The sequence below is a fragment of the Bos grunniens genome, chromosome 18 (assembly GCF_055505025.1).
Source record: "Bos grunniens cultivar Pamir isolate PY7600 chromosome 18, Bosgru_T2T1.0, whole genome shotgun sequence".
NCBI classification, from domain to species: Eukaryota; Metazoa; Chordata; class Mammalia; order Artiodactyla; family Bovidae; genus Bos; species Bos grunniens.
Window position 1 is genome coordinate 21,882,094 of NC_141182.1, and position 25,645 is coordinate 21,907,738.

The 25,645-nt window shown below is 36.3% G+C and overlaps 1 protein-coding gene across 36 annotated transcripts in view; it reads left to right on the forward strand.

Annotated features, from left to right (window-relative positions):
- CHD9 (chromodomain helicase DNA binding protein 9) overlaps nt 1–25,645 on the forward strand; it is a 229,718-nt gene that overhangs the window by 199,429 nt on the left and 4,644 nt on the right. For 21 of the 36 annotated variants that reach the window (XM_086350647.1, XM_086350626.1, XM_086350651.1 and 18 more), the window contains 13 exons: nt 1,570–1,673; nt 2,166–2,283; nt 2,901–2,958; nt 5,308–5,350; nt 5,709–5,928; nt 8,101–8,303; nt 10,526–11,434; nt 12,602–12,765; nt 13,493–13,765; nt 14,499–14,667; nt 19,246–19,385; nt 19,698–19,919; nt 22,091–22,219. In XM_086350647.1, coding sequence (XP_086206773.1) covers nt 1,570–1,673; nt 2,166–2,283; nt 2,901–2,958; nt 5,308–5,350; nt 5,709–5,928; nt 8,101–8,303; nt 10,526–11,434; nt 12,602–12,765; nt 13,493–13,765; nt 14,499–14,667; nt 19,246–19,385; nt 19,698–19,919; nt 22,091–22,219 — 2,752 coding nt within the window. The remainder of the gene's footprint in view (nt 1–1,569; nt 1,674–2,165; nt 2,284–2,900; nt 2,959–5,307; nt 5,351–5,708; nt 5,929–8,100; nt 8,304–10,525; nt 11,435–12,601; nt 12,766–13,492; nt 13,766–14,498; nt 14,668–19,245; nt 19,386–19,697; nt 19,920–22,090; nt 22,220–25,645) is intronic. The other 15 variants (XM_086350657.1, XM_086350637.1, XM_086350643.1 and 12 more) reach the window with 7 other exon arrangements.

A 25,645-nucleotide genomic window follows, 5' to 3' on the forward strand; every position in this document is an offset into this window, starting at 1 on the left:
CGTGTCCGACTCTTTGCAACCCGCTGGAGAATAGCCTACTATGCTCTTCTGTTCGTGGGGATTCTCCAGGCAAAAATACTGGAGTGGGTTGCCATGCCCTCCTCCAGGGAATCTCCCTGGCCCATGGATCGAACTCAGGTCTCCTGCATTGGAGGTGGATTCTTCACCCTTTGAGCTACCAGGGAACCCCAAGAATACTGGAGTGGGTAGCCTATCCCTTCTCCAGGAGACCTTCCCAACCCAGGAATCAAACTGGGGTCTCCTGCATTGCAGGAGGATTCTTGCCAGCTGAGCTACTAGGCAAGCCTTATTCAATCTCTGCCCCTTTGGCTGTTGAATACAATATAAGAATGACATATATTTGTATAAAAATTAGTGATATTTGCTAATCCTTGTCAGACATTATTAACTCTATGCTAGGCTGAAGGAGACAGTGGCTTGAATCTCTGGTAAAGAAGTGAACATTTCAGTCCTTTTATGTGTGGCATCTTTCCCTTTTTAGAGGTATATATTACTTTAGAAGTGTGTTACTTGCAGAATGTTTCTGGGAAAATAATAATTTCAAGTGATAAAGGAAAAGAAAGTTATATTTATAAAATTATAAGTGCTGTAGTTGTTTTATAATAATGTAAACCACCAAATTACCAGAACATCATGGATTTATCATTGTGTTTTTAGTAACTTATCATATTATCGTTTTGTGGCATGGTATTATAAACAGCATAAAAACAGCACTTTGAGTGTTTTCATCAAATTATTAATCAAAAACTTGCATTTTCCTCTGCTTATAAGCAGTGCTTCATTTTTCAGTGTGACTTTGTAGCAATTGTTGCTGTTGCTGTTCAGTCACTGAGTCATGTCCAACTCTTTGCAGCCCCATGGACTGCAGCATGCCAGGCTTCCCTGTCCTTCACCATCTCCCAGAGCTTGCTCAAACTCATGTCCCTTGAGTCGGTGATGCCATCCAACCCTCTCGTCCTCTGTCATCCCCTTCTCCTCCTACCTTCAATCTTTCCCAACATCAGGGTCTTTTCTAATGAGTGGGCTCTTCGCATCAGGGGGCCAAAATATTGGAGCTTCAGCATCAGTCCTTCCAATGAATATTCAGGATTGATTTCCTATTCCTAGCAATAGCAGTCTAAAAGAGACATAACTTGTTTTACAATGTAGAGCAATTGATTTGCTTTTTTAGGGCCTCAGTCTCTTCATATACAAAATAAAATATTTGAACCAGATGATTCTGGTCACATTGTTTGCTGACATAATCAGGTAGAACCTTTTGTCTGTATCTGAAGGAAATCAGTGAAAAGAATATTATTCCTTAAGGATAAAGTAAACCTGTTGGAACTTACTTCTTCTGTTGTGCTTAAAAGTATTAATTCATTTTATGATATCTTTGTAGTTATTGTGCAATTTTATAATTTTAGTTGGTGATAATTGTGGGAAATAATAAAGTTATATCCGCTTTTTGTTAAAAACCACAATGCTTTTTAGAAGCTGTGTAAACTTTTGCCTCCTCTTAGACTTGTTTATAGTAACTCATAAAGTCATATCATGCTTTTTTTTAAGTGACATTGATGTTTGGGTCCCAGAACCAGACCACTCAGAAGTTCCAGCTGAGTGGTGGGATTTTGATGCTGATAAGTCACTCCTTATTGGAGTTTTTAAACATGGTAAGTGAGAAGTAAGATAGGTAGAGTCTTCATCTCTGTATACTGTTAAATCAGCTATGTCTTAATTTATTGATTTCCACTTACAGCCTTATTTCAGTAACACCCATTGAATACACTGTATAAAGTATATACTCTCAAACTGTCCATCAGTCACTACATTTTCTTATGAGTGAGTGGCATATATAAACTGCTTCTCCCGGACATGTCTCATGTAACATTCCCTCTCAGGAAGAGTTTTTATGTGAGATTTGTTGCATGTGATCAGCTTTTCCTCTTTTTCAGTGTAACTGATAAATTTAATCTAGATTCCTAAATATACTTATTGTCAGACCATGTAATGTTTGTGATAATTTCTAGAAAACGTTTAACCTGTATCATTTTAATATATGGTCCCTTTAGTCCAGGAACATCACCCATCATAAATATGAGAAATACTTACATGTTTTTCTTTTTTTTTATCCTTTTTACCTCCAAAATTGGTGGTCCCTCTAGGTTATGAAAAATATAACACTATCCGAGCAGACCCGGCATTGTGCTTCTTGGAAAGAGTGGGAAAACCTGATGAGAAAGCAGTTGCTGCGGAACAGAGGGCAAATGATTATATGGATGGGTACGTGCATTTCAGAAGCATGAGTTCTCCGTATATCTCTGTCAACATCAGCATGTTCTATGTCAGTGATGTTTCTCTTTAAATAAAGTAGTAGTAAGAGATTTTGGAGTTTACAATCCAAACGAGCTAATGATAGTCTAATAAATCAGCACTTGTCAAACAGAGTGTGAATGAAGAAAGAGACTGGACCTTCCCCACACCCATTCATTTGATGAGTTCTTCACTTGTCCATTCTTAGTAGTCACAGCAATTAAGACCATAAAATTCTGAAGGTGTAAGAGGGAAGAAAAAGGCTAAGCATACACAATTGAAGAGAAACATGGTGTTCATTATACCTGTTTCTTTTCTCACCGAAAGCGAAAAGTAAGAGACTGTGTTAAGATTAATATCACATTTATAAGTGAACTTGGGGGTAAATTAGAACTAGCTTTCTTCTGACTTGCCATGTAATTGCCTTCATGCTAATAGACTTGAGCTCCTCTGGCTAAAGAACAGAGACTTCAGTCTGACCTTTAAAACATTAAAAAGTCTTTCCGACAGTACCCCATTTGTTTGTCCAGCCAAGGGAAATTTGAAGTTCGGGAACAATAATGATGGCATTTGTTCGTATTTAACAGGGATGTGGAAGATCCAGAATACAAACCTGCCCCGGCTATCTTTAAAGATGATATAGAGGTATGCTTTGGATCATGTTTTTAAGTCATCAATTCTAGTTATCCATGTTTTCTTTTGCTTGCTTTTTTTATGTGTGTTTTTCCTTCATATGTTTTTATTATGCATCATTTCTCAGAAGTTAGTGACCAGCTTAGGTTGCCAGACATCACAAATAAGCATTTAGAATTTGCTTGATCTCCCCTTCTAGACAAGCTGGAGAATGGTTTGGACATATGGATGAAATGGAACTTGCCAACATGCTACAATGCTAGGAACCAAAGAAACACAGTGTTCAGGGGCAAAATCCCAAAGCAGAGTGAAAACTAGATACTAAGGTACACAGCAACAGGTAGAAACTGTGCCTCCGTAAAACAGTTTGAAATAGAGGGTAGAGCCTAGAGGAATTTTGAGCTGCTAAAGCACAGTTCTAAGTGTTCTATTTATGGAAAGTCAAAAAGAAGAAAAAGAGTTGTTGAAAGTACAGAAAATAATCTGTTGGATTGGAGAAATGATATTAAAAGAGGAGAGGAATTTCTCCAGTATTTCTAAGAACATAGTAAAGACTAAACAATGCTATGGCTGTCAGGTAGGATTTGCTGGCCTTGGTTGCCAAGGGAATGGGACATTGGTGTGGTGCCTACATGAGGTTTAGGCCAGTGTGTACCAGTGAGAATGATATCCAGTAAAATCAGAACCCTTAAATAGTACTTTCTGCCAAATTGTGCATAAAAACGTAGAAATTTATCTCAGCATGGGCTTCAGGTAAGGAGAAAATTATCTCCCCTGAGAATTCATAACCATAGGCCTACCTTTTTTTGAGTTTATGGTTTGATTTTTTTTTTTTTAATTTAATCTGCATGGTCCAGGAATTCTCAAGGCAAAAAATGTAATATAAAAAGAGATCCCAAGCTGGTAATACACTTGAGGTACCTGGTGAAAGAAAACAAACAAAGATAAAGAAATAATAGAAGAAACAACTTCAGTTGAGATTATATTTGCGTCCTGAAGATAAAAGCCTTCCATGAAATAAGGTCAAAATCCAAAACTTAATCTATGAGGAACAATTTACCATGAGTTAATGTTAGCAAATACAACAAAGAACAAGATTAGATCTCTAAGAATTTCTAATAATAGATCTCCTGAAATAGAAAATGAATAAATTTTTTACTGATTAAAGACATTAAAGAAAACTAAGAACAGAACAAAAGAAAGCATATGATTTTAAAAGGGACATGTGAAGGAGAATTATGTATAACTTTAGAAGTGGAAAATATTGACCTTGAAATTTAAAACTTAACAAGTAAGTTAAACCTTGTGCTGGAGAAGCAAATTAGACACAGTTCATGAGAGAAGAAATTATTTACAATATAGAAGAAATTATCCATAATGTAGCATGATGAATCAGTTTGAGCCAAAAAGAGAGAAACCACATAGTGATTTCAATAGGGAAAGCGTGATGTAAAGACTTACTGATTGTGATAGAGGAATTGAAATAATGAGAGAGAGACTAGAAAGCAGTGTCGGGAACTCTCAAGAATGTAAGAATAGCCACTGCTCCTAAGGCTGAGATACAGCACCCAGGGAAGGATCCTGTCCCCACGAGGGCTAAGGGTATGGCCTTAGTAAACAGAGGACTGTTATCGAAAAGATTAGAAATAACAAGTATTGGATAGGATGCAGAGAAAAGTGAAACCTTATACATGGTTGGCGGGAATGTAAATTGGTGTGGCCACTATGGAAAACAGTATGGAGGTTCCTTAAAAATTAAAAATCGTCATGTGATCCAGCAGCCAAACTACAGGTACTTAGCCTTTAAAGAAAAACACAAATTTGAAAAGATATATGCACCCCTATCACATGTTGTTTCAAGTATTATTTATAATAACCAAGATGTGGTAACAGCCTAAGTGTCTCTTGATGGAAAAATGGGTAAAGAGATTGTGAGAGATATATACATAACACACATTTTCATATATATGTTTATGTATGTATGTATACAATGGAATATTATTCAGTCTTTAAAAAGACTGACGTCTTCTCATTTGCAACAACATGGATGGACCTTGAGAACGTTATGCTAAGTGAAATAAGTCAGAGAAAGACAAATACTGTGTGATCTCTTAATATGTGGAATCTAAAAAAGAACATATTTTTAAACTAAATTGATAGATAAAGAGAACAGATTGTGCTTGCCAGAGGCTAGGAGTTAGAGATGAGGTGGAAATGGGTGAACCGTTTTTGGTTTGGGTTTTTTTAGTTTAAATAAATTTTTAAAATTCTATTGCAAACAAAATATTAAAAAGAAAATCGATTCTCTTATTGTATCTTGACCCAGTTTCCCTATGACAGATTTCTGTTTTCTTTTGAAAGGATGATGTTTCCTCACCAGGAGATCTTGTTATAGCAGATGGAGGTAAATAACGTTTCTTTCTTTAGTAGTATTGTAAATTAACATTGCCATGATACCATGAGATAAGTAAACTAGTACACTGTTATATGTTTCAAATGTACATGAAATTTATTTACAGTTGAAATCATCATAAAACATAGTTGATTGAAAGTTTAACAATATTTTTAGTTCTTAGAGCTCTAATTAAAGCTTTTTTAAAAGATTTGTTTTTGCGTTTCACTTAATTGGATTAAAAGAAAAAATTAAGTAGGGAAATTTTGCTGCTTTTGTGAGCTTCATGACAGTATTTAGTTTTTTTGTGTGTTTGTTTTTTAGTTGTGTGTTTTTTTTTTTTAATTGACATGAGTTTGTTTAAATGTAGATGGTCAGCTGATGGAGGGTGATAAAGTTTATTGGCCTACTCAGTCAGCTTTAACTACCCGTTTGAGGCGTCTCATTACTGCATATCAGCGTACTAATAAAAACAGACAAATCCAGCAGATACAACCTACTTTCCCTGTGCCTGCCAGTGTTATGCAGCCTCTTTATGAAGAAGCCACTCTTAACCCTAAAATGGCAGCCAAGATAGAAAGACAGCAGAGGTAAGACTAAGTTTTTAATATATAGTATCTAAATATACTATTCATTCTGAAGTCTGTTAGGCTGTGATTATCTCACTTTGCTAAAAACATATCTAGGTAGAGAAGTTGGTCACAGCAAAATGCTTTATGCACACATACATGTGTACATAAGTATATGCACACACAAAGATGGTTAGACTAATACAGATTGCATTTTATAGTCACTAGGTCTTATTTTATGTGTAATTCATGTTTATGAACAGTGAGGTGTAAGGAAAATGAAGGTGAAAACTCAACAATTAAATTATAAATGAAATGTATTTTTAAATTATATGAAATAAATTCCACTGTGTCTTATTTCACATGATGGCATTAATGAAGTACAGAATTCATGAAAGAGAAGTTCGTCTCTGCTTTTTATAGAGGATGAACCCTTAAAGCTACTGATGTCAAAGGGAAATAAATGGTAGTAGAACTTCTTGCAAGAGATCTTATTAGGAAGACAGGCACACTTCTCTCATCCCCAAAACTTTAACTTCTTAAAAAGGATAGAATCCCTGGAAAAGAGTAAAGAAAGTTTAGCAATAACCTGGCCTCCTTGTTAAACCTGGATCTTTGGATTTTTTCTGAATGATAAATCACTGTTCCTTTGTTTCACTCGAGGCACATTCATTGTAACCAGAATTTACTCCAACATTTAAGATTTTAGCTATCCTAGATGTAATATTCAAATGCCGCTACCTATGTAAATACACTGTTTCGGTTACCTGTCCTTGCATAACCTCCCATCCCATTACACAGTGATGTAAAGCAACATCGGTTTTTTATTTCTCATGATTCTGTGGGTTGACCAGGTGGTTCTTCTGCTTCCCATGGTGTTGGCCAGAGTGTGGGAAGGGTTTGAAAATTGAGTTAGTTGCACAGTCACATCTGACTCTGTGATCCCATGAACTGTAGCCCACCAGGCTCCTCTGTCTGTGGAATTCTCCAGGCAAGAATACTGGAGTGGGTTGCCATTTCCTTCTCCAGGGGATCTTCCCAACCCAGGGATCAAACCTGGGTCTCCTTCATTGCAGGCAGTTTCCAAGAGGGAGCGTTCCAAATGCCAAAGGCTGAAGTTGCAGGTTTTTTATGGCCCAGCCTCGGCAGTTACAGAGTGTCACAGCTGCCACCCTACTGTTGGTCAAAAAAATCACAGGGCCAACCATGATTTAAGGGAAATGAGTTGCATCTCTCAAATGGAAGAGTGGCAAAGAATTTGTGGCCATCTTCAGTCTGCCACATACATTTTGCCTCAGTCTATATCTTTAGGAAGATTTAGATAATCTTCCTAAAGTTTTAGTTTTATCATAATATTCAGTACCCTGTATTTCGTACAAGGATAAAGTCTAACTTCTTAAGCCTTAATTCAAGAGTCTCTTCAGTTTAGGCCTTAGCATGCATTTATAATTTTATTCACTACTATTTCCTCAGCCTGAATGCCCCACTTAGTCTTGATTCAATATCCTGCTTAAGTTGTTCTTGTCACCGAGAATATTCTTATTAACTCTTTAGTCTATACATGGCCCTACTATTCCTTCAGTGTTCAACATGGGTTCTTTATCCTCTGTTGGTTTTTTCCTGCACTAGACTAGCTCACAGTATTCTTTGTTTTCTGCACTCGTATAGCACTTAGCTAAAAAAAGCTAGTCATTTTCAAAATGATAAAAGATCCTGTAATAACATTTATCTTTTCCTTTCCATGTCTTATCTAACCTGTAAACAAATGCCATTTAATTCTGTGATGTCTTTCTTGATTAGTCAAGTTTGAACAAACCCTTCCATCTTCTGTGCTGTCCTAAACTTGTGGTTTCTATAATACATACAACTATAAAATACTACCTTATACTGTAAATATGTTTGAAATGTTTTATCCAAAGGGAGGGTCATCATGTCTTACACATTCTTGTATCCCATGCATATTTTTTCACACAGTTAAGTATGCAAAAAAACCATTATTGTCTGAAGGAAAAGAAACATGGGTAGAGATGAGTCAACTAGCATTTTTAAATGTGTTTATAAGGCAGTAACCCTGGATTTAATCTTTTAAAGTGTTAGGTACTTGAAGTGTTTTTGAATTTTACAATAGTTATTTATATTCAGCATTAATATTATTTCCATGAACAATGTGACTTTTTCTTTAATTCAAAATAGATGGACAAGAAGAGAAGAAGCTGATTTTTACAGAGTTGTATCTACATTTGGAGTGGTATTTGATCCTGACAGAGGCCAGTTTGATTGGACAAAATTTAGGGCTATGGCTCGGCTACATAAGAAAACTGACGATAGCTTAGAGAAATATCTGTACGCATTCATGTCAATGTGTCGGAGGGTTTGTCGTCTTCCTTCCAAAGAAGGTATGTATAAAATTTTTTTTTCCTTTGTTTCAATCAAAGAAACAATTAAAATCCAGAAATTCCCAGCTTTTTAATACAGTTTCATGTAATTCAACATTTCACCAGTTTTTCTGAATTGTAAGTAAACTCTGCTTAACAGTCCTTTATTCCTTAATTCTACTATTGAAATGAGAGCTAAAGAGAATACAGGTACACATTTAATTTTGAGAAAATAGTGTTTTTATTTAGAACTAGATTTATGATTGTCGAGGGTGGGAAAATAAAGGATAGCTTTTGGTAAATAGAACTAACCTATATTTTTAGTCTGTCTAATAGGAACTGTGCTGGAGGGCTTATTTAGCACAAATGATTTTGCAAGAAATGAGGCCTCCATTCAAAAGACATTTTAGTAGGAAAATCCACCCAGGGCCTTCAGAAAACAAAACCAAAACAAGAGCAATTAATCAGAGCTGCTAATTCTCAGCCAATTTAATTGATTTTGAATCCCAGGTGGGGAGTTTTCATATATCCCTCACGTTTCCTCCCATGATATTAAAATCTTAAATCACTAATCATCTTGCTGCTGCTGCTGCTAAGTCACTTCAGTCATGTCCAACTCTCTGCAACCCCATAGACGGCAGCCCACCAGGCTCTCCCTTCCCTGGGATTCTCCAGGCAAGAATGCTGGAGTGGGTTGCCATTTCCTTCTTCAATACATGAAAGTGAAAAGTGAAACTGAAGTCTTAGTCGAGTCCAACTCTTGGTGACCCCATGGACTGCAGCCCACCAGGCTCCTCTGTCCATGGGATTTTCCAGACAAGAGTACCAGAGTGGGTTGTCATTGCCTTCTCTGAAATTATTAGTCCAGGAAACTAACATTAGTACAATACCATTAACTAAACACCTTTTCAAGTCTTATCTGTTTTTCTACTAATGTCCTTTTTTGTTCCAAGAGCCCATGTTGAATTCCATTGTTGTTTTCCCTTCACCTCCTGCAGTCTGTCACAGTTCCTCAGTTTGGGTTTGTTTGTTTGTTTGTTTCGTCTTTAATGACGCTGATACCGTTGATCAGTTTTGCCAAAAACCCTTCAATTTGGATTTGTCTTGTGTTTTCACATGATTGTGTTGAGGTTATGCCTTTTTTTTTTTGCAAGAATAGCTTAGAATTGATGTTGTGTCTTTCTCAGAACGTAACATCAAGGGGCTCATGATGTCAGTGCGTCTTTTTACTGATGATGTAGCCCTTGATTCTTTGTTAAGCTTAGGTAGTTTCTGCTGCGTTTCTCCAGTGTAAAATTATGTTCTCCCCTGTAGTTAACAGATTATCTTAAGATACTTTGAGACCACACAAATCCTATTCTCCTCAAACTTTCACCCACTGATTTTAGTAACCATCAGTAGATCTTGTCTGCAGCAGTTTTTAACTGTGCAGTTCTACTGCAAGGAAAAACTGTTCCTTCTCCCCAGTCTACTCAATTATTTATTCATATTCATATTTATTCAAATGTGTGTTTATTTTTTATTCTGTAGGTTATAATCCAGTACTGTCAGTGTTAATTCTGGTGTTCATATTGTTCTAAATCTGGCCATTAGTAGCTCTTCAGGTAGTCTCTACATTATTCCAACAAACCTCTATCTTTTTTTGAGTACTTTCCAACTGCCAGTGTCTCTGCTGATAAAGATATGACCCCACCAAAAAGAAGAGTGTGGTCTGATGTTGAAATGGAACTGTCTCAGACTAGTAGTCATACACCATTTGACAATTGTTCCTATGTTTATATCAAATTTTAAGAAAGACTTTGGTGTCCCTGTGAGTCCACTGTAACACTCTGAGTTACCTCAGTGCACTTAAAGATATACAGACTTAAGTTTGCCTATGGGATGTTATTTTAACGTTTAATTTGTATTTATAAGTGAGTTTGAGTGCTTTTCTCTTTGATTAAAACGGAGTAGTGTGACATTAGCTCATAGAGAATTTCTTAAAAGTTCATCCTAGTTCTATTAACATACTTACAAAGTAATCTTAACGTTTTATTTAACTTTCTGTAGATCCAGTGTTATGTGTTACATGGTTATTAATACTTTCTAAAACTTACATTTCTCCTCATTTAAAACTGTTAAAATGAAATTCTGAAACTATACAAGATATTGAGTAGATGTATATTTTAGAAGTTGCATTATTTGTTTTAAACCTATAATGAAATATTTTTTAGGGTAATATGTTTGTTCTTGTCTCAATATAGAATTGGTGGATCCAAGTATTTTTATCCAGCCAATCACAGAAGAACGTGCTTCTCGGACTTTATATCGCATTGAACTTCTAAGGAAAGTAAGGGAACAGGCCCTCCGACATCCACAATTGTTTGAGCGCTTGAAGCTTTGCCATCCAAATCCAGACTTACCAGTCTGGTGGGAATGTGGCTCTCATGATAGGGACTTGCTCATTGGAGCTGCTAAACACGGGGTGAGCCGAACAGACTATCATATTCTTCGGGACCCTGAACTCTCATTTATGGCCGCTCAGAGGAACTACAGTCAAAGTAAGATGGCTCATTCAAGGACTTCTACCCCACTTTTACAGCAATATCAAGTAGCACTTTCTGCTTCTCCTCTTACCTCTCTACCTAGGCTCCTAGATCCTAAAGCTGTTATTCTAGAGGATGTGAAAGTTAAAAGTGAAAACCTTAAAGAGGAGCCTCAGTCTTCTGAAGAAGAGTCTATGTCTTCTGAGGAAACCAGGACACTAATAAAGTCTGAGCCTGTAAGTCCAAAGAATGGTGTTTTACCACAGGCTACTGGAGACCAGAAATCTGGTGGAAAAGGTGAAACAGACAGACGCATGGTTGCAGCCAGAACAGAGCCTCTAACTCCAAACCCGGCTTCTAAGAAACAGCGAGTCCACAAGAGAGGATCAGAGTCTAGTTCTGATTCTGACTCTGATTCTGAGAGATCATCCTGTTCTTCCAGATCATCTTCTTCCTCGTCTTCCTCCTCTTCGTGTTCCCACTCTCGATCAGGCTCTAGCTCTTCTTCTTCCTCCTCTTGTTCTTCAGCATCATCTTCATCCTCATCCTCATCTTCCTCTTCCTCATCCTCCTCCTCATCTTCGTCAGAAGAAAGTGACAGTGAAGAAGAGGAAGTCCAAAAGCGAGGTATATGCATAAAGTGCTTTTGCTATTTTAAGACATTTCATATGCAAATGAGAAGTGATTCAGATTGCTTAAGCATGCTTAAAATTGTTAGTTTAAATTTTACGTGTACAGATTTTCTTAAAGAAGGACTGCTGAAAATGCAACTAGATTACTGGTTCATACTCTGTGTTCAGTATTCACATTGCAAAATGGGTTAGTCAAACAGAGGATTAGAGACTTGGCACAGTAATTTTATTTCTTTGTGATTGCCTTGAATTTAGTATTGTATTTTTCCTAAAACAAGTTCATCAGTGAGCAAATAAAGATAATAATTTTATAATAGACACCAGTCCGACTAACAAGACCCTACTTGGGCCTACTCAGAAAGGTCTAGCGGAGGAACTCCAGCCTGTCCATAGAGTAGTGGTAGGCGGTCCTCTTCTGTGGGCGTCCTTGTTGCAGTCTAACAGCTCAGGTGTAAGGAAATGTGAGTGAGTGTGAGTGCGTTAGTCGCTCAGCCGTGTCCAACTCTTTGCTACCCCATAGATTGGGGCCCACCAGGCTCCTCCATCCATGAGATTTTCCAGGCAAGGATACTGGAGTGGGTAGCCATTCCCTTTCCCAGGGGATCTTCCCAACCCAGGGATCAAACCCAGGTCTTGCAGGTAGACTCTACCGTCTGAGCCACTAGGGAAGACTAAAGAATGAGTCAACATCAAATGGGCACAGGAGCCATAATAGCAAGCATCTCCTGGAACAACTCCACAAGCATGACTTTCTGGGTTTTCACACAGGACATGCCCAATTACAAGAGTTCCCTCCTGAAAGAATGATACCCTCCCCAGCAAATATTTGTGCCCTCTCAGTCCAAATTGATAAACTCCTGAGTTTACCAATCACGAATGTATGTGTTTTCAGGGAAACAGACCTAGAGAGTTACCACAGGTCAAATCTTCTTGCAGAAAGGGATGTTTGGTTAACCCTATTCCTTCAAACTCCGTAATGCCACTTATTTGGCTTTTGCTATAATTTAAAAAATAATGAGTACTTTATTGTATTCTAGGTGATTTTTTTTTAACTTCTCAACTTTTCATTTTCAAATCCTAATTATATAAGATTTGAGAAGTATATGCAAAATTGTGTTACACAGTCTTTAAAACAATTATAATTGGTCATAATTATTCTTAGCAGAAGGTACCCCTCACATGAAAGCCTACGATGAAGAAAGTGTCGCATCACTGAGCACTACCCAGGATGAGACCCAGGATAGTTTCCAGATGAACAACGGGACCGCAGAGTCTGCTTACATCCTACAGGGTGGATACATGCTGGCAGCGTCATATTGGCCAAAGGTAAGTAAATCGTTTCTTGGTGATATAGTTCATTTTTAAAAATATTTTTCTGTCTATCTTTAACGGTAGATAATCTTATTATGTAGGAAAATAGAGTCACTATCATGTGTGGGATGACCATTTGGTGTTAGCATTAAAAGTAACAACTATTACTGTCCACTATTACTCCATTAGATCTATGTCCTTAAATGTATATGATTATCAACCTTAGAATATTCAGAAGAAAAGATAATGAATGCTTATGTTCACATACAATTCAGATGCTTCTTTATGAAATAAGTGCTTTTAAGTGGGTCTTCTTTAAGAAAATTTACGAACCAGTTGTGACCTAGAAAAATGTTCGTTTAAGTACATGTACATACAGTGGTGGAAGCTCAGACTGGATTAAGACAGTTCTTCCTTCCTCCAGTATGTGACTGGATTAGTAGAAGAGTACTTAACTTTAGAAATGAGAGAGAAGAGAACTCTCTACTCTTCTGTATACTCCTGAGTTTGACTTTTTTATGAAGACCCTGTATTACTCTTTAAAAACAAAAGAACAGCAAAATATCTTTATACTTTTTAACTTCACCAATGGAAATTTATACAGAATTGTAATATGTATGTGAGAAAATGTATGCATACCAAGTACACACAAGTTGTACCAGGGATAAATCCATCAAAGCTGTGATCCCCAAAGGTCTGGCTCAATTACTGAAATTACCCTTTGATGTTCATGCTGTTGTAGGATCGTGTGATGATCAACCGGCTGGACAGTATTTGTCAAACAGTCCTGAAAGGGAAGTGGCCTTCAGCTAGAAGAAGTTACGATGCCAACGCAGTGGCTTCTTTCTATACCACAAAGCTGCTGGACAGCTCTGGTGCAGCCACAGAATATAGCGAGCCCAGCGCGCCCCCTCCTGCAGGTGCCGCAGTCAAAGAAGAGCATGACCAGTCAACACAGATGTCAAAGGTGAAGAAGCATGTACGAGAAAAGGAGTTTACAGTGAAAATCAAAGACGTATGTTTATTTTTATTGCCCTAGGACCTGATTGCGATTGCGGTGTGCAGCATGCTTTTCCTGCAAATGGCTGCCTGCTCTTACTCTTACTTCCTTCACATACTTGTTTTCTGGTATTTGGATTGTTTTTTTCTTTTTGATATCCAGGTTATTAAACTTGAATATTCTACTAGAGGGATCATCATTAAATATGTTTCTCTACCTATACTTCTGAAAATAGTCCTTCTGCTGATCAAGATGCTTTCTTAAACAGTCTGACAATTTCTTATTGTTTAGTTCTTTTATATAATATTCGAATGGTATGTCAGTGCACTTTCTGTTTTAAATATTTAGCATGCCTTGTTATCAGTAACATTTCATTGTTCAGTATGATTTTTGAAGCTGAATTGATGCCTAAAACATGGGTAATATCTCTTAAAATGTCATGTGAATAATGTACACAGAAGATATATGTCAATCGCTGAACGGGTTACAATGTACTAGTCACATGAAACATTTGGTTTTGCTCAGAAAAGTGTATGTAATACCTAGATCTTTTTTTTCACTTAAAGATAGAAATTTTAATATTCATTATAGAAATTGATTAAATGTTTTTCTCTAGTTGATGTATGAACAAGAAGAGAACATGACTGATTTTTCAGGGTTTTTACCTCACTTTTTCTAAGTAAAAAATTTCTTATATACTGCAATGATTTTAATCATTTCTTTCTTGATAATGGCATCCGTTTAACAGGAAGGTGGTTTGAAGTTGACATTTCAGAAGCAAGGGCTCACTCAGAGAAGGCCACTGGACAGTGAAGACTGTGCTCCTGGGCAGCAGCAGTACCTCACTCGACTTCGGGACCTTCAAGGTGCGTCAGAGAGCAGCCTCGCCAGTTTCCCAAAATCCCTACCACTATCAGGTGAATATGCTAGTAATCATTGCCTCAGCATGAAATAGTCCATTCTTCCTAAATCCTTCCTAAGTCCTCACTTACTCACAGAATACTTGCAAGGACGAGATCGTTTCTACTTTAAACAGCCCCTTTATCATAAGAAAGCTCTTACCACAAAATTTCTTCTTTGGAAGCAAATTCTGCCCACAATTGGGTCTTCTCAATGATTGTATTTTTGTCTTTAAAGGCATCACAGAAATAACCTAGTCAAATATCTGCATGATAATCTTAACATTTTGAAAACAATGATAATATCTCCCCTTGAGACTATGATTTGTTCTAATTTTTTGGCAATGTGACTCAGTAATTATTAAATACTGAATTAGTGCCATGTTTTCTGTACTCCAAAGGCACTGAGGAATCCATCCGTGAGATTTTGTTTTATTTCTGTTGATCTGGTTGTATTTTGGTTTGTCTGTGTCCCTCTTAAAATGTGCTATCAACAATTGAGAATTTTAGTTAAGAGTAGTTGAGTCTTAAAATGTATGGACTACAACATACTGATCATAAAAAAATGTATCTTTTCAGTTAAAAGCAGATGAATGACTGGAATTTCCTTTGTACCTCTGTATACATAAAGTTAAGGACTCTAATTCGGTTGCCATCCACTACTTGAAAACATTTCAAAACTCCTGTGCTTGTGCACAGTGTGTGACTTTCCTAAAATTTGGGAAAATAATCCTATATTATAGATGTTAAATGATTGCTGTTTCCAGTAGCTACTATTCAGTTCAGTTCAGTCGCTCAGTCGTGTCCGACTCTTTGCGACCCCATGAATCTCAGCAAGCCAGGCCTCCCTGTCCATCACCAACTCCCGGAATTCACTCAGACTCAGGTCCATCGAGTCGGTGATGCCATCCAGCCATCTCATCCTCTGTCGTCCCCTTCTCCTCCTGCCCCCAATCCCTCCCAGCATCAGAGTCTTTTCCAATGAGTCAACTCTTCGCGTGAGGTGGCCAAAGTACTGGAGTTTCAGCTTTAGCATCATTCCTTCCAAAGAAATCCCAGGGCTGACCTCCTTTAGAATGGACTGGTTGGATCTCCTTGCAGTCCAAGGGACTCTCAACAGTCTTCTCCAACACCACAGTTCAAAAGCTCAGCTTTCTTCACAGTCCAACTCTCACATCCATACATGACCACAGGAAAAACCATAGCCTTGACTAGACGGACCTTTGTTGGCAAAGTAATGGCTCTGCTTTTCAATATGCTATCTAGGTTGGTCACAACTTTTCTTCCAAGGAGTAAGCATCTTTTAAAAATATCATGGCTGCAGTTACCATCTGCAGTGATTTGCGAGCCCAAAAAATAAAGTCTGAGACTGTTTCTACTGTTTCCCCATCTATTTCCCATGAAGTGATGGGACCAGATGCCATGATCTTCGTTTTCTGAATGTTGAGCTTTAAGCCAACTTTTTCACTCTCCTCTTTCACTTTCATCAAGAGGCTTTTTAGTTCTTCTTCGCTTTCTACCATAAGGGTGGTGTCATCTGCATATCTGAGGTTATTGATATTTCTCCTGGCAATCTTGATTCCAGCTTGTGCTTCTTCTAGCCCAGCATTTCTCATGATATACTCTGCATGTAAGTTAAACAAGCAGGGTGACAATACACAGCCTTGACATTCTCCTTTTCCTATTTGGAAACAGTCTGTTCCATGTCCAGTTCTAACTGTTGCTTCCTGACCTGCATATAGGTTTCTCAAGAGGCAGGTCAGGTGGTCTTTCAGAATTTTCCACAGTTTATTGTGATCCACACAGTCAAAGGCTTTGGCATAGTCAATAAAGCAGAAATAGATGTTTTTCTGGAACTCTCTTGCTTTTTCGATGATCCAGCGGATATTACCACTATGATGATCCAGCTACTATTACCACTTTCTAATTGTAAATTATAACTAAATAATGAATTAGAGTCATCAGAATTTTGTCACATAGTTTCATTAACCATTCACTGTAATTCTCTAATTACTAGACTTTCAGACAAGTATGAATGAGCCATAGTTCTCTTGCTGAAGTATAAATCCCCCAAGTGTGCTTTACAACGGTAGTGTTGCTATTATTTCTTTTTTCCATGAGAAAATGGGAAGCGATGGGAAAGATAAGTTCTGGGATTTTTTTGCCCAACATAAGTGTGTTTAATAATTCTCCTGCTTGTACCTTGATAATTCCAGAACTATAAAGTGGGATTGATACTTCTGTCTTCTGAACATTTTATTACTATTGCAGCTGAAGACTTTCAAAGACTACAGCCTTTGCCTATAAGTAATTCTTTGGTAAATAATACTGTTTTAATAGTGTTAATAGTAATTATAATGCTAACTTGCACCTATACAAAATATTAAAAAGCCAAAACATTAAAACTAGATAAAATTATTTAAGAATTATATCTCATTCATCTTGATAATTCCAAATGTGAAATCTTTCTTTTGGCCATGCAACACGGTATGAAGGATCTTAGTTCCCCAGCCAGGGATTGAACCTGTGCCCCTCCATTGGGAGCACAAAGTTTTAATCTAAACTAGACTACCCAGGAAATCCCCTTGAATGTGAAATCTAGCTCTGTCTTCTTACAGGACTCTTAGGAAATCTGTTAACATTTTTGAGCCTTTTCTTGTTTGTGAGGTGAGGGGTTGGGGTCAGAGGAAAGGTAGCATTGTTTGGTAGATTAAATAATATATGTGACGTGACTGGAATGGAACTTGGCACATAATTAGATGCTAAACAGATGTTAAAATTAGATTTTAGATTGGATATTGAACAAGTACTATTATAATTCTTCATATTAAGCCCTTTTATGTTTATATGAGTATGCCTCTGAATTTTATCTAAAAGCTTTGAATGAAGAGATATTGTATAATGTAAATTATGTAACGTAAATTAATGAAAGAAAGTAAAATAGCATAAATTATAAGTCTTTAGTTTATTCCAGAAACCACCTGGAATAGTAATCAAAAGATGGTAGAACTAAACAGCCTGGAGTTGAATTCTGTCATTTACCAACTGTTGTGACATTGGGCTTGCAACATAACATTTCTGATCACATTTATAAAATTGGCTTAATACCTCTCTGTTTTGTTTGTTCTGTTTTTGGTAATTTAAGAAGACATTTGTAACACTTAGTCTAGTTTATGATGACACCTAGTAAGCACTCAATAGAAAGTGATATTTATTTTAAATTTTAATATTATTATAATTACATCTTAGAAAAGACAACACAGGCTTTATGAAATAGAGTAAGTTAAATTTTCCATTTTGGATTCCAGCCCAGAATAAATCAGTAATGTTTGTAAAAAGCACTCTCAAGAAGAAATTAAGGGAGCTGGGTTTTTTGTTGTTTTTAAAAAAGAAAGAAAGGGAAGTGTCTTTCATGAGTACACAGGACTTGCTCAAGAAATTCTCCTCAGATGATTGAAAATGTATTTCTCGCTACAAGCTGAACCATTATAAGCAAACATCTCATTCTTAATAATATTTTCTCTCATAAGAGTATTCTAGATGATGTAGTCTTTAAGGACGGGAACTGTGTCTTACCTTTGAACCATCCTAGTGCTTTGTACGTAGCTGTTTAAAAATATGTATCTATTGGGAAAAAATGAATGCATGGAACTGTTGGATTCATACCTCTTAAAAACTTTTTTTTATTGAGTGCCTACTGAAATAAGGAGTGTTTAACTGGCAAGAAACACTGGTGATCTTAGGGAAAATACCTTAAATAGTCTGGTCAGGGGCAAATTTTGGGAATTTGAGGAGTGAAGTTTGTTTTGAAAAAGAGGAGCATAACAGATACCAATGTTTCAAAAGTTTTGAAGGCTATGAAAAAGCCAAAATAAGTTTATTTTTTGTTTGTTTTGAGCCATGATTTTAAGTTGATACAAATCTAATGTAGATTAAGATATTTCGACACCAAAAAAGCAAAGATAAATGGTAAAGCAAACTTATACTTAAAAGATAAAGTAGGAATTAATGGATTCAAAAAAGGTGGAAAGGTTTGCCTTGTACATTTGAAAGGCATGCTTCTTCTCTGAAAGGGTGTGAAAGAAAAGATATGTGGATATCCAAGGGAAAATTTTGAGGAGACATGTTAAAACTTGAAAGAGGCCTGGATTGCAGTTCTCCTGGTTTTTAAATGAGAAGTATTTTTAGTTTAAAAAAAAAAAAGTATTGTTTTTTTTTAATTAAACATTTTGTTTTATTTTGATCATAAGTCTCATTACAAGCATTCATTATTTTATTCTATTTTATTGAAGTATAGTTTACTTATAATGTATTAATTTCTGCTATACAACAAAGTGAGTCATTTAAACATCTATATCTACACACACACACACACACACACACACACACACACACACACTCTCTTTTCCATTATGGTTTATCATAGGATATTTAACATAGTCCCCTGTGCTATACAGTAGGACTTACTGTTTATCCATCCTGTATATGATAGTTGGCATCTGTTTATCCCAAACTCCCAGTCCATCCCCCTAAAAGTGATTACTTTTAATTTAAGAACTAGATTTTTATCACTCTTTTGCATTTTTAATTTGTTAGGTACTCCCATTCAATCAACCCTTGGTGCCAATGGAGTTTTATTAGACAACCAGCCTGTAGTCAAAAAAAGGCGGGGAAGGAGGAAGAATGTAGAAGGTGTTGACATCCTCTTTTTTAACAGAAATAAACCACCTAATCATGTAAGTAAAGTAATGCTTAAAAGCTACTGATTCTTGAGTCCAAAATTCATCCCAGTAAAGATACATATTGCTGCTTTGTGAATTTTTTGTGACTAATAAAAATAACTGAAAAATTAGGAGTATACTGTATAGTTTTAGATTGTATCTCAGTAGAGTCCAGCACTGGCCAAGATTCATGAGAATTTTAAATTTGAAAGACTTAGAAGAAATTTTAAACAATTTTTGTTTCTCTTCAAAAAGAACTGCTTCATTGAACCAAAATCAGAATGCTAAAGCGTGGAAATAAAATTTTCATTTGGTGTTTTTCTACAGGTTACGTTAGGCTTAACCACCTCACAGATTTCTACAGGGATAAATCCAGCACTGTCCTATACTCAACCTCAAGGAATTCCTGATACAGAAACTCCTGTTCCAGTTATTAACCTTAAAGATGGGACAAGACTTGCAGGCGATGATGCACCGAAGAGAAAGGATTTGGAAAAGTGGCTTAAGGAGCACCCAGGTTATGTGGAAGATTTAGGAGCTTTTATTCCTGTAGGTGATACCTTATAAATCTTAGTATTTATGTCTATGATTCATTACATCTATAATGATGAAGCATAAATTGTCACCAACTTATGTTAAATATGTGTTCTGCCCAAGATTTAGGATAGATGAACAGCAAAAACTAATGACCATCTTTCCTATGATATAATATCATTTTCCATTTTTCATTCTGTATTCAATGTGTTTAATAAAAGTCACCTGTCATATACAGAGTACTATCATAGACCCAATGACAGTTATAAAGGTATAAAACCTCCAGTCCTTTCCCTCAAGGAGTTTATTTTAAAATAATAAAAATGATCATAGTAAACACTTATTGAGACTTAACTCTGTACCTGGCTTTATACTTAGCACTTACATGCATTATCTCATTTAACACTCCCAGACTTTATCAGAATGGCCTTGTTATAACTTTATAGATAAAGAAATGGAAACTGAAATTTTAAATAAATAGTGCAAAGCCACACAGCTAATGTCTTAAATCCACTGTCCAAACCTCTGCTCTTAAGATCTTATAAGAATACAAGTACATAGACAATATTAGTCAAGATGAGAATAGGTCTATTCATTTGCATTTTCCTTATCCTCTAAAATACTTCCTACTCACTATCTTATGGGCATACGGCTTTCTTATAGAAATGTATTATTTCGGTTTGCAGTGCTTTACTATCAGATGCTTATGTACCAGATTTTGTGTCAGTCTCCCTTGTTGTTTCTATATATTTTATAAGGTAAAAGAATAGTCGCATATCCCCTGTATGCCAGTTAGTAGCCTTATTCTATCTGCCTCCATTATGAAGATTAATTGGATAACCCAGTAATGTTGTTTCCTACCCTGTGAGCTGCTTAAGGATTGTGTCCTATTCACCTTGTAGCCCCAGGATTTAGCACCTAATTTCTGATACAGAGAATGGTATCTAGTTCCCTGTAAATATTTACTGAGTCAGTGATTTGTAAATGAAAATCTTTTGAAAATGAAAGAATACCGTATAAAGGTAAAATGATTATTAACAGAAAAAAATTTAATTGCCTTATTTTTTCATGCAAAAGAACCACAAAAGCTCCAGTCCCTAGAATATGACTGTACTTGTAATGTGTGTGTGTGTGTAGTATCTTACATTGCTGTTATTATCACCAAAAGGTAACATGGTAGTCTAATACCGAGAACCTCAGTCTTGGCTTTCATATCCTAGTTTTTTTCAGAAAATGCCACTAATTCTCACACTTCCACTTAATTCTTTTTATTAAAAAAAAAAAAAGCCAAATAAAGCTCTTATAAGGAACAGGTTTTCAGTAAGATGAGCAATAATAAAACGAGTATGGCAATTCTGAAGATAATGAGAATCATTAGTTTAACCCTGTAACTTCTTAACATGTTAGAAAATAACATTCATTTATTTAGTCAATTTTTATTGAGCAACTGCTATATGCTAGTTACTGTTGTAAGGTATTTAGGATAAAAAACAGTGAACAATATAAAGTCCTTGCCCTTTTGGCAGTTATGCTCTCGTCTCTGAAGATTCTCAGACCTTTCTCTTACTACTGCAAAGGAATCTTTATTACTCTTTTTAACTTAGAGCCATTCATCATTTTCACTGCAAATAACCCTTTTATCACAATGTTTTATATTATAAAACAATTTTAAGACATTGTTATAAGCCACATTTGTTTAAGTAGCGAATACAACATAATGTTGGCATGATTTCCCAAGGGCACTTGATGTTAATGGTTTCTTGGCTCTCACATGCTACTGTGGTATGTCTACAGCAAAAGGATTGTACCATGGTGTATGTACTATACCTTCAATATATAACATAAATAGCTGGCCTTTGAACAACACAGGAGTTAAGAGATACTGATGCATGCCACCCTCCACAGCCAAAAATTCAAATATAATGTTACAATTAGCCTTCCATGTCCTCAGTTACACATCCTTGGATTCAGTCAACAATGGATTGTGTAGTCACTGGAAAAAAAAATCCACGTATAAGTGCACCTATACAGTTGAAACCCATGTTGTTCAAGGGTCAACTGTATTACTATATCTTATATATACCATATATCTTCAGTTTTACATGGTTAAATTACTTGGATCAGCTTATTTGTGCCATTTGCATAGTTAAAGATTTTACAGCTATTTCTTTGTCTATATATTTTAGCGAATGCAACTCCATGAGGGGAGACCCAAACAAAAAAGGCATCGCTGCAGAAACCCCAATAAATTAGATGTTAATAGTCTCACTGGAGAAGAACGTGTTCAGCTGATTAACAGAAGAAATGCCAGAAAGGTACTTGCATATTTGTTGTTAATTTTTCATACTGATGCACTATGTAAGAGATCTCTAGAACACTGTTTCATTATGCAGTATTTTCTAACAGACCTAGTTGGGTTAAATCTAGAAGATTTGAGGGGAAAGACACGGACTACAATTTTATGCAGTCTAATTTCAAATCCCACACCTTTGGCTAAGCTGTTGAAGGAAATAAGTTACTTTCTATATCTGTACCTTTGCAGTGGCACCGAACCAGGGCACTGCATCTAAAGCAATAGTTCTCAAAAGGGGGTAACTGTCCTCCAAGCGACATTTAGCAATCAGGGGACGTTTTTGATAGTCTTAGCTCTAGATGAAGGAGGTGGGTGTTGGGGAGGTGGTGAGCTGCTAGCCGGATGCTGTTGGCCTTGGCGGGTGAAGGCCCAGAACGCTGCTACACCTCCTGCAGTGCACAGGACAGCCCCCACGACACCAGTCCAAAATGGTCTGTGGTGCAGAGGTTGAGAAACTGCTGAAAGGGAACATTATTCTCATCACAGCCATTACAGATTTATATATATTTATCATGTATTGATAATTCCATCATTAGGCCTTAAAGTGTCTTCTTCTGTCAAAATTGGCATATTATATAATTTTCTGATAGATGGAAATTAAATGTTTTAAATCAAATGTCTTAAGGCAAAGATAAAACATCTTATCTTAGAGACAAATGGTACCCCTGTGCTTATCTTCTTGCTTTACTGATTGATGAATGGTAAGAGCTAGGTTTTTCCAGGTTTTTCTTATTTCTGAATAAAATGTGGCTCTACATTTGTTTCCCCCAGTTGTTTCTGTTTTATGTATGTATTGGTATATGTCTCTCTTACCTCACAAAGTAAATGATAGAACAGTTGAGGCACCTTTTGTAAGTTATGACTTTGACACTTTTATTGTTTTTTACTCTGATGAGCAAGCAGCACAATAAGTAAAAAAAAAAAAGAAAGAAAGAAATGGCCTTCAAAGTAAGAACATCAAGTTTTCCATTGAATTCCTTCACCCACAAATTAAATTACCCTACATAGATCCCTAGTTAATTCCCTACTTCTGTTTGCTCTCTGTTGAATGACCTCACTGCTAGTATAAAAATACATGAAGTCATTTTAATTTCTCAGAAGTATTGAAATTGGAAGAATACCATTTTTAAAATAACAATATATTAATATTATTCTATGTACTAACTCATTAAAATTAATACTAATTTTCCCCCAAGTTTATTCAGCTTTTGTTAGTAGATTAAGATGATGTCAGATGTATTAGGGGAAGAACAAGATGACATTTTAGTTGCATTTTACTTAAATTTTGTGCTTATACAGATTGTGTTGTAAATCTTTGCACTTCATCTTATAACAAAAATTAACCTTTCTAGATATGAATAAATTTGTCTTAGCCAGTTTTAAGGAAATGGAACTATTTTGAAATTTTTACTTGGTTTAATATTAAACATCCTAAATTTTATTTTTAATTGTAGTAGCCTGGTAAAGGACCTGTTAATTTCCCTTGGTTTGTAGATTTCTTTATTGTTCTGAGTTTCTAGAGTACAGGCTTTAACATACAGAGGGCCTCTAGTTTAAACTGGAGTTTAATGAAGGAGATAATATAAAGGAGATAGCAACAAGATTGAGAGGCTAAGTAAAAACTATAGAAAATAATTAGATAAGAATATAGATATTATAACTGGCCACATAAACCCTGTTTGTATCCTAACAAGATATAGTACATATTCATTCAGAAAGCTGTGGGAAAAGGAATTATTTAAGAAGTGTCCTTAGACTCCAAAGGAACATTAAATTGGTAGGTTGAAATCATTTAAATATTTAAAGGGATATGTTTATTTTTATACTTTCAGGGTTCAGTTCAGTTCAGTCGCTCAGTCATGTCCGACTCTTTGTGACCCCATGGACTACAGCACATCAGACTTCCCTGTCCATCACCAACTCCTGGAGCTTACTCAAACTCATGTCCATTGAGTCGGTGATGCCATCCAACCATCTCATCCTCTGTCATCCCCTTCTCCTTCTGCCTTAAATCTTTCCCAGCATCAGGGTCTTTTCAAATGAGTCAGCTCTTCACATCAGGTAGCCAAAATATTGCAGCTTCAGCTTCAGCATCAGTCCTTCAATGAACATTCTGGACTGATTTCCTTTAGGATGAACTGGTTGGACGTCCTTGCAGTCTAAGGGACTCTCAAGAGTCTTCTCCAACACCACAATTCAAAAGCATCAATTCTTTGGTGCTCAGCTTTCTTTATAGTTCAACTCTCACATCCATACATAACTACTGGAAAAACCATAGCTTTGACTAGGCAGACTTTTGTTGGCAAAGCAATGTCTCTGCTTTTTAATATGCTGTCTTATGTTGGTCATAGCTTTTCTTCCAAGGAGCAAGCATCTTAATTTCATGGCTGCAGTGACCATCTGCAGTGATTTTGGACCTCCAAAAAATAGTCTGTCACTGTTTCCACTGTTTCCCCATCTTTTTGCCATGAAGTGATGGGACCTGATGCCATGATCTTAGTTTTCTGAATGTTGAGTTTTAAGCCAACTTTTTCACTCTCCTCTTTCACTTTCATCAAGAGGCTCTTTAGTTCTTTTTCACTTTCTGCCATAAGAGTGGTGTCATCTGCCTATCTGGGGTTATTGATATTTCTCCTGGTAATCTTGATTCCAGCTTGTGCTTCATCCAGCCTGGCATTTCAGCCTGGCATCCAGCCTGACCAAAAAAAAAAGCTCCAGTGATGCCTACAAATACAACTTTTATGGTATCAGTTTGCATAAAAGATACATGCATTGGTTTTTGAGACCTGAGTTTAAAAGCTGATCCTGACACTTACTAGTTAGCTTTAGGCAGCTTGTATAACTTCTCTGAGGCTTAATTCCTTCATTTGAAAAATAGAAATAATCCATTCTCAAATGGATATAGTGAGAACTAAAATAAATTATGTACTTAAAGTCCTTAGCATAATACTTGGCAATATAATAATAACAACTTATATTTATTATGTGCCAGACCCTGAAGCTACTTAGCAGCAGCAGCAGACCCTTTCCTGAGGTGCTTGAATTATCTCATTTTCATAAAACCGTTTGAGGGAGGTATTATTGTTATCTCCATTCTGCAATTCAGAAAGCTGAGGCTCAAAGAGATGTACTGATTTGCCCGAGTTCATGTAGGTCGTAAGTCTGATGACTCCAAAGGATATACTCTTAACTAGGCTACACTGCCTACCCAGCATAGTACTTCACAGTACATGGTAGTTATTTTACTGTCCAAAGAATATACATGAAACATCTAAAATTTATGTTAGCATGTTCATGCAGTATATTGATAGTTCTTATGGGTTGTGGTAGTCCTTTTTACTATAAAAAAGATTGTCAGGGTGGTTCCAAGAATACATGTGTTTTAAAG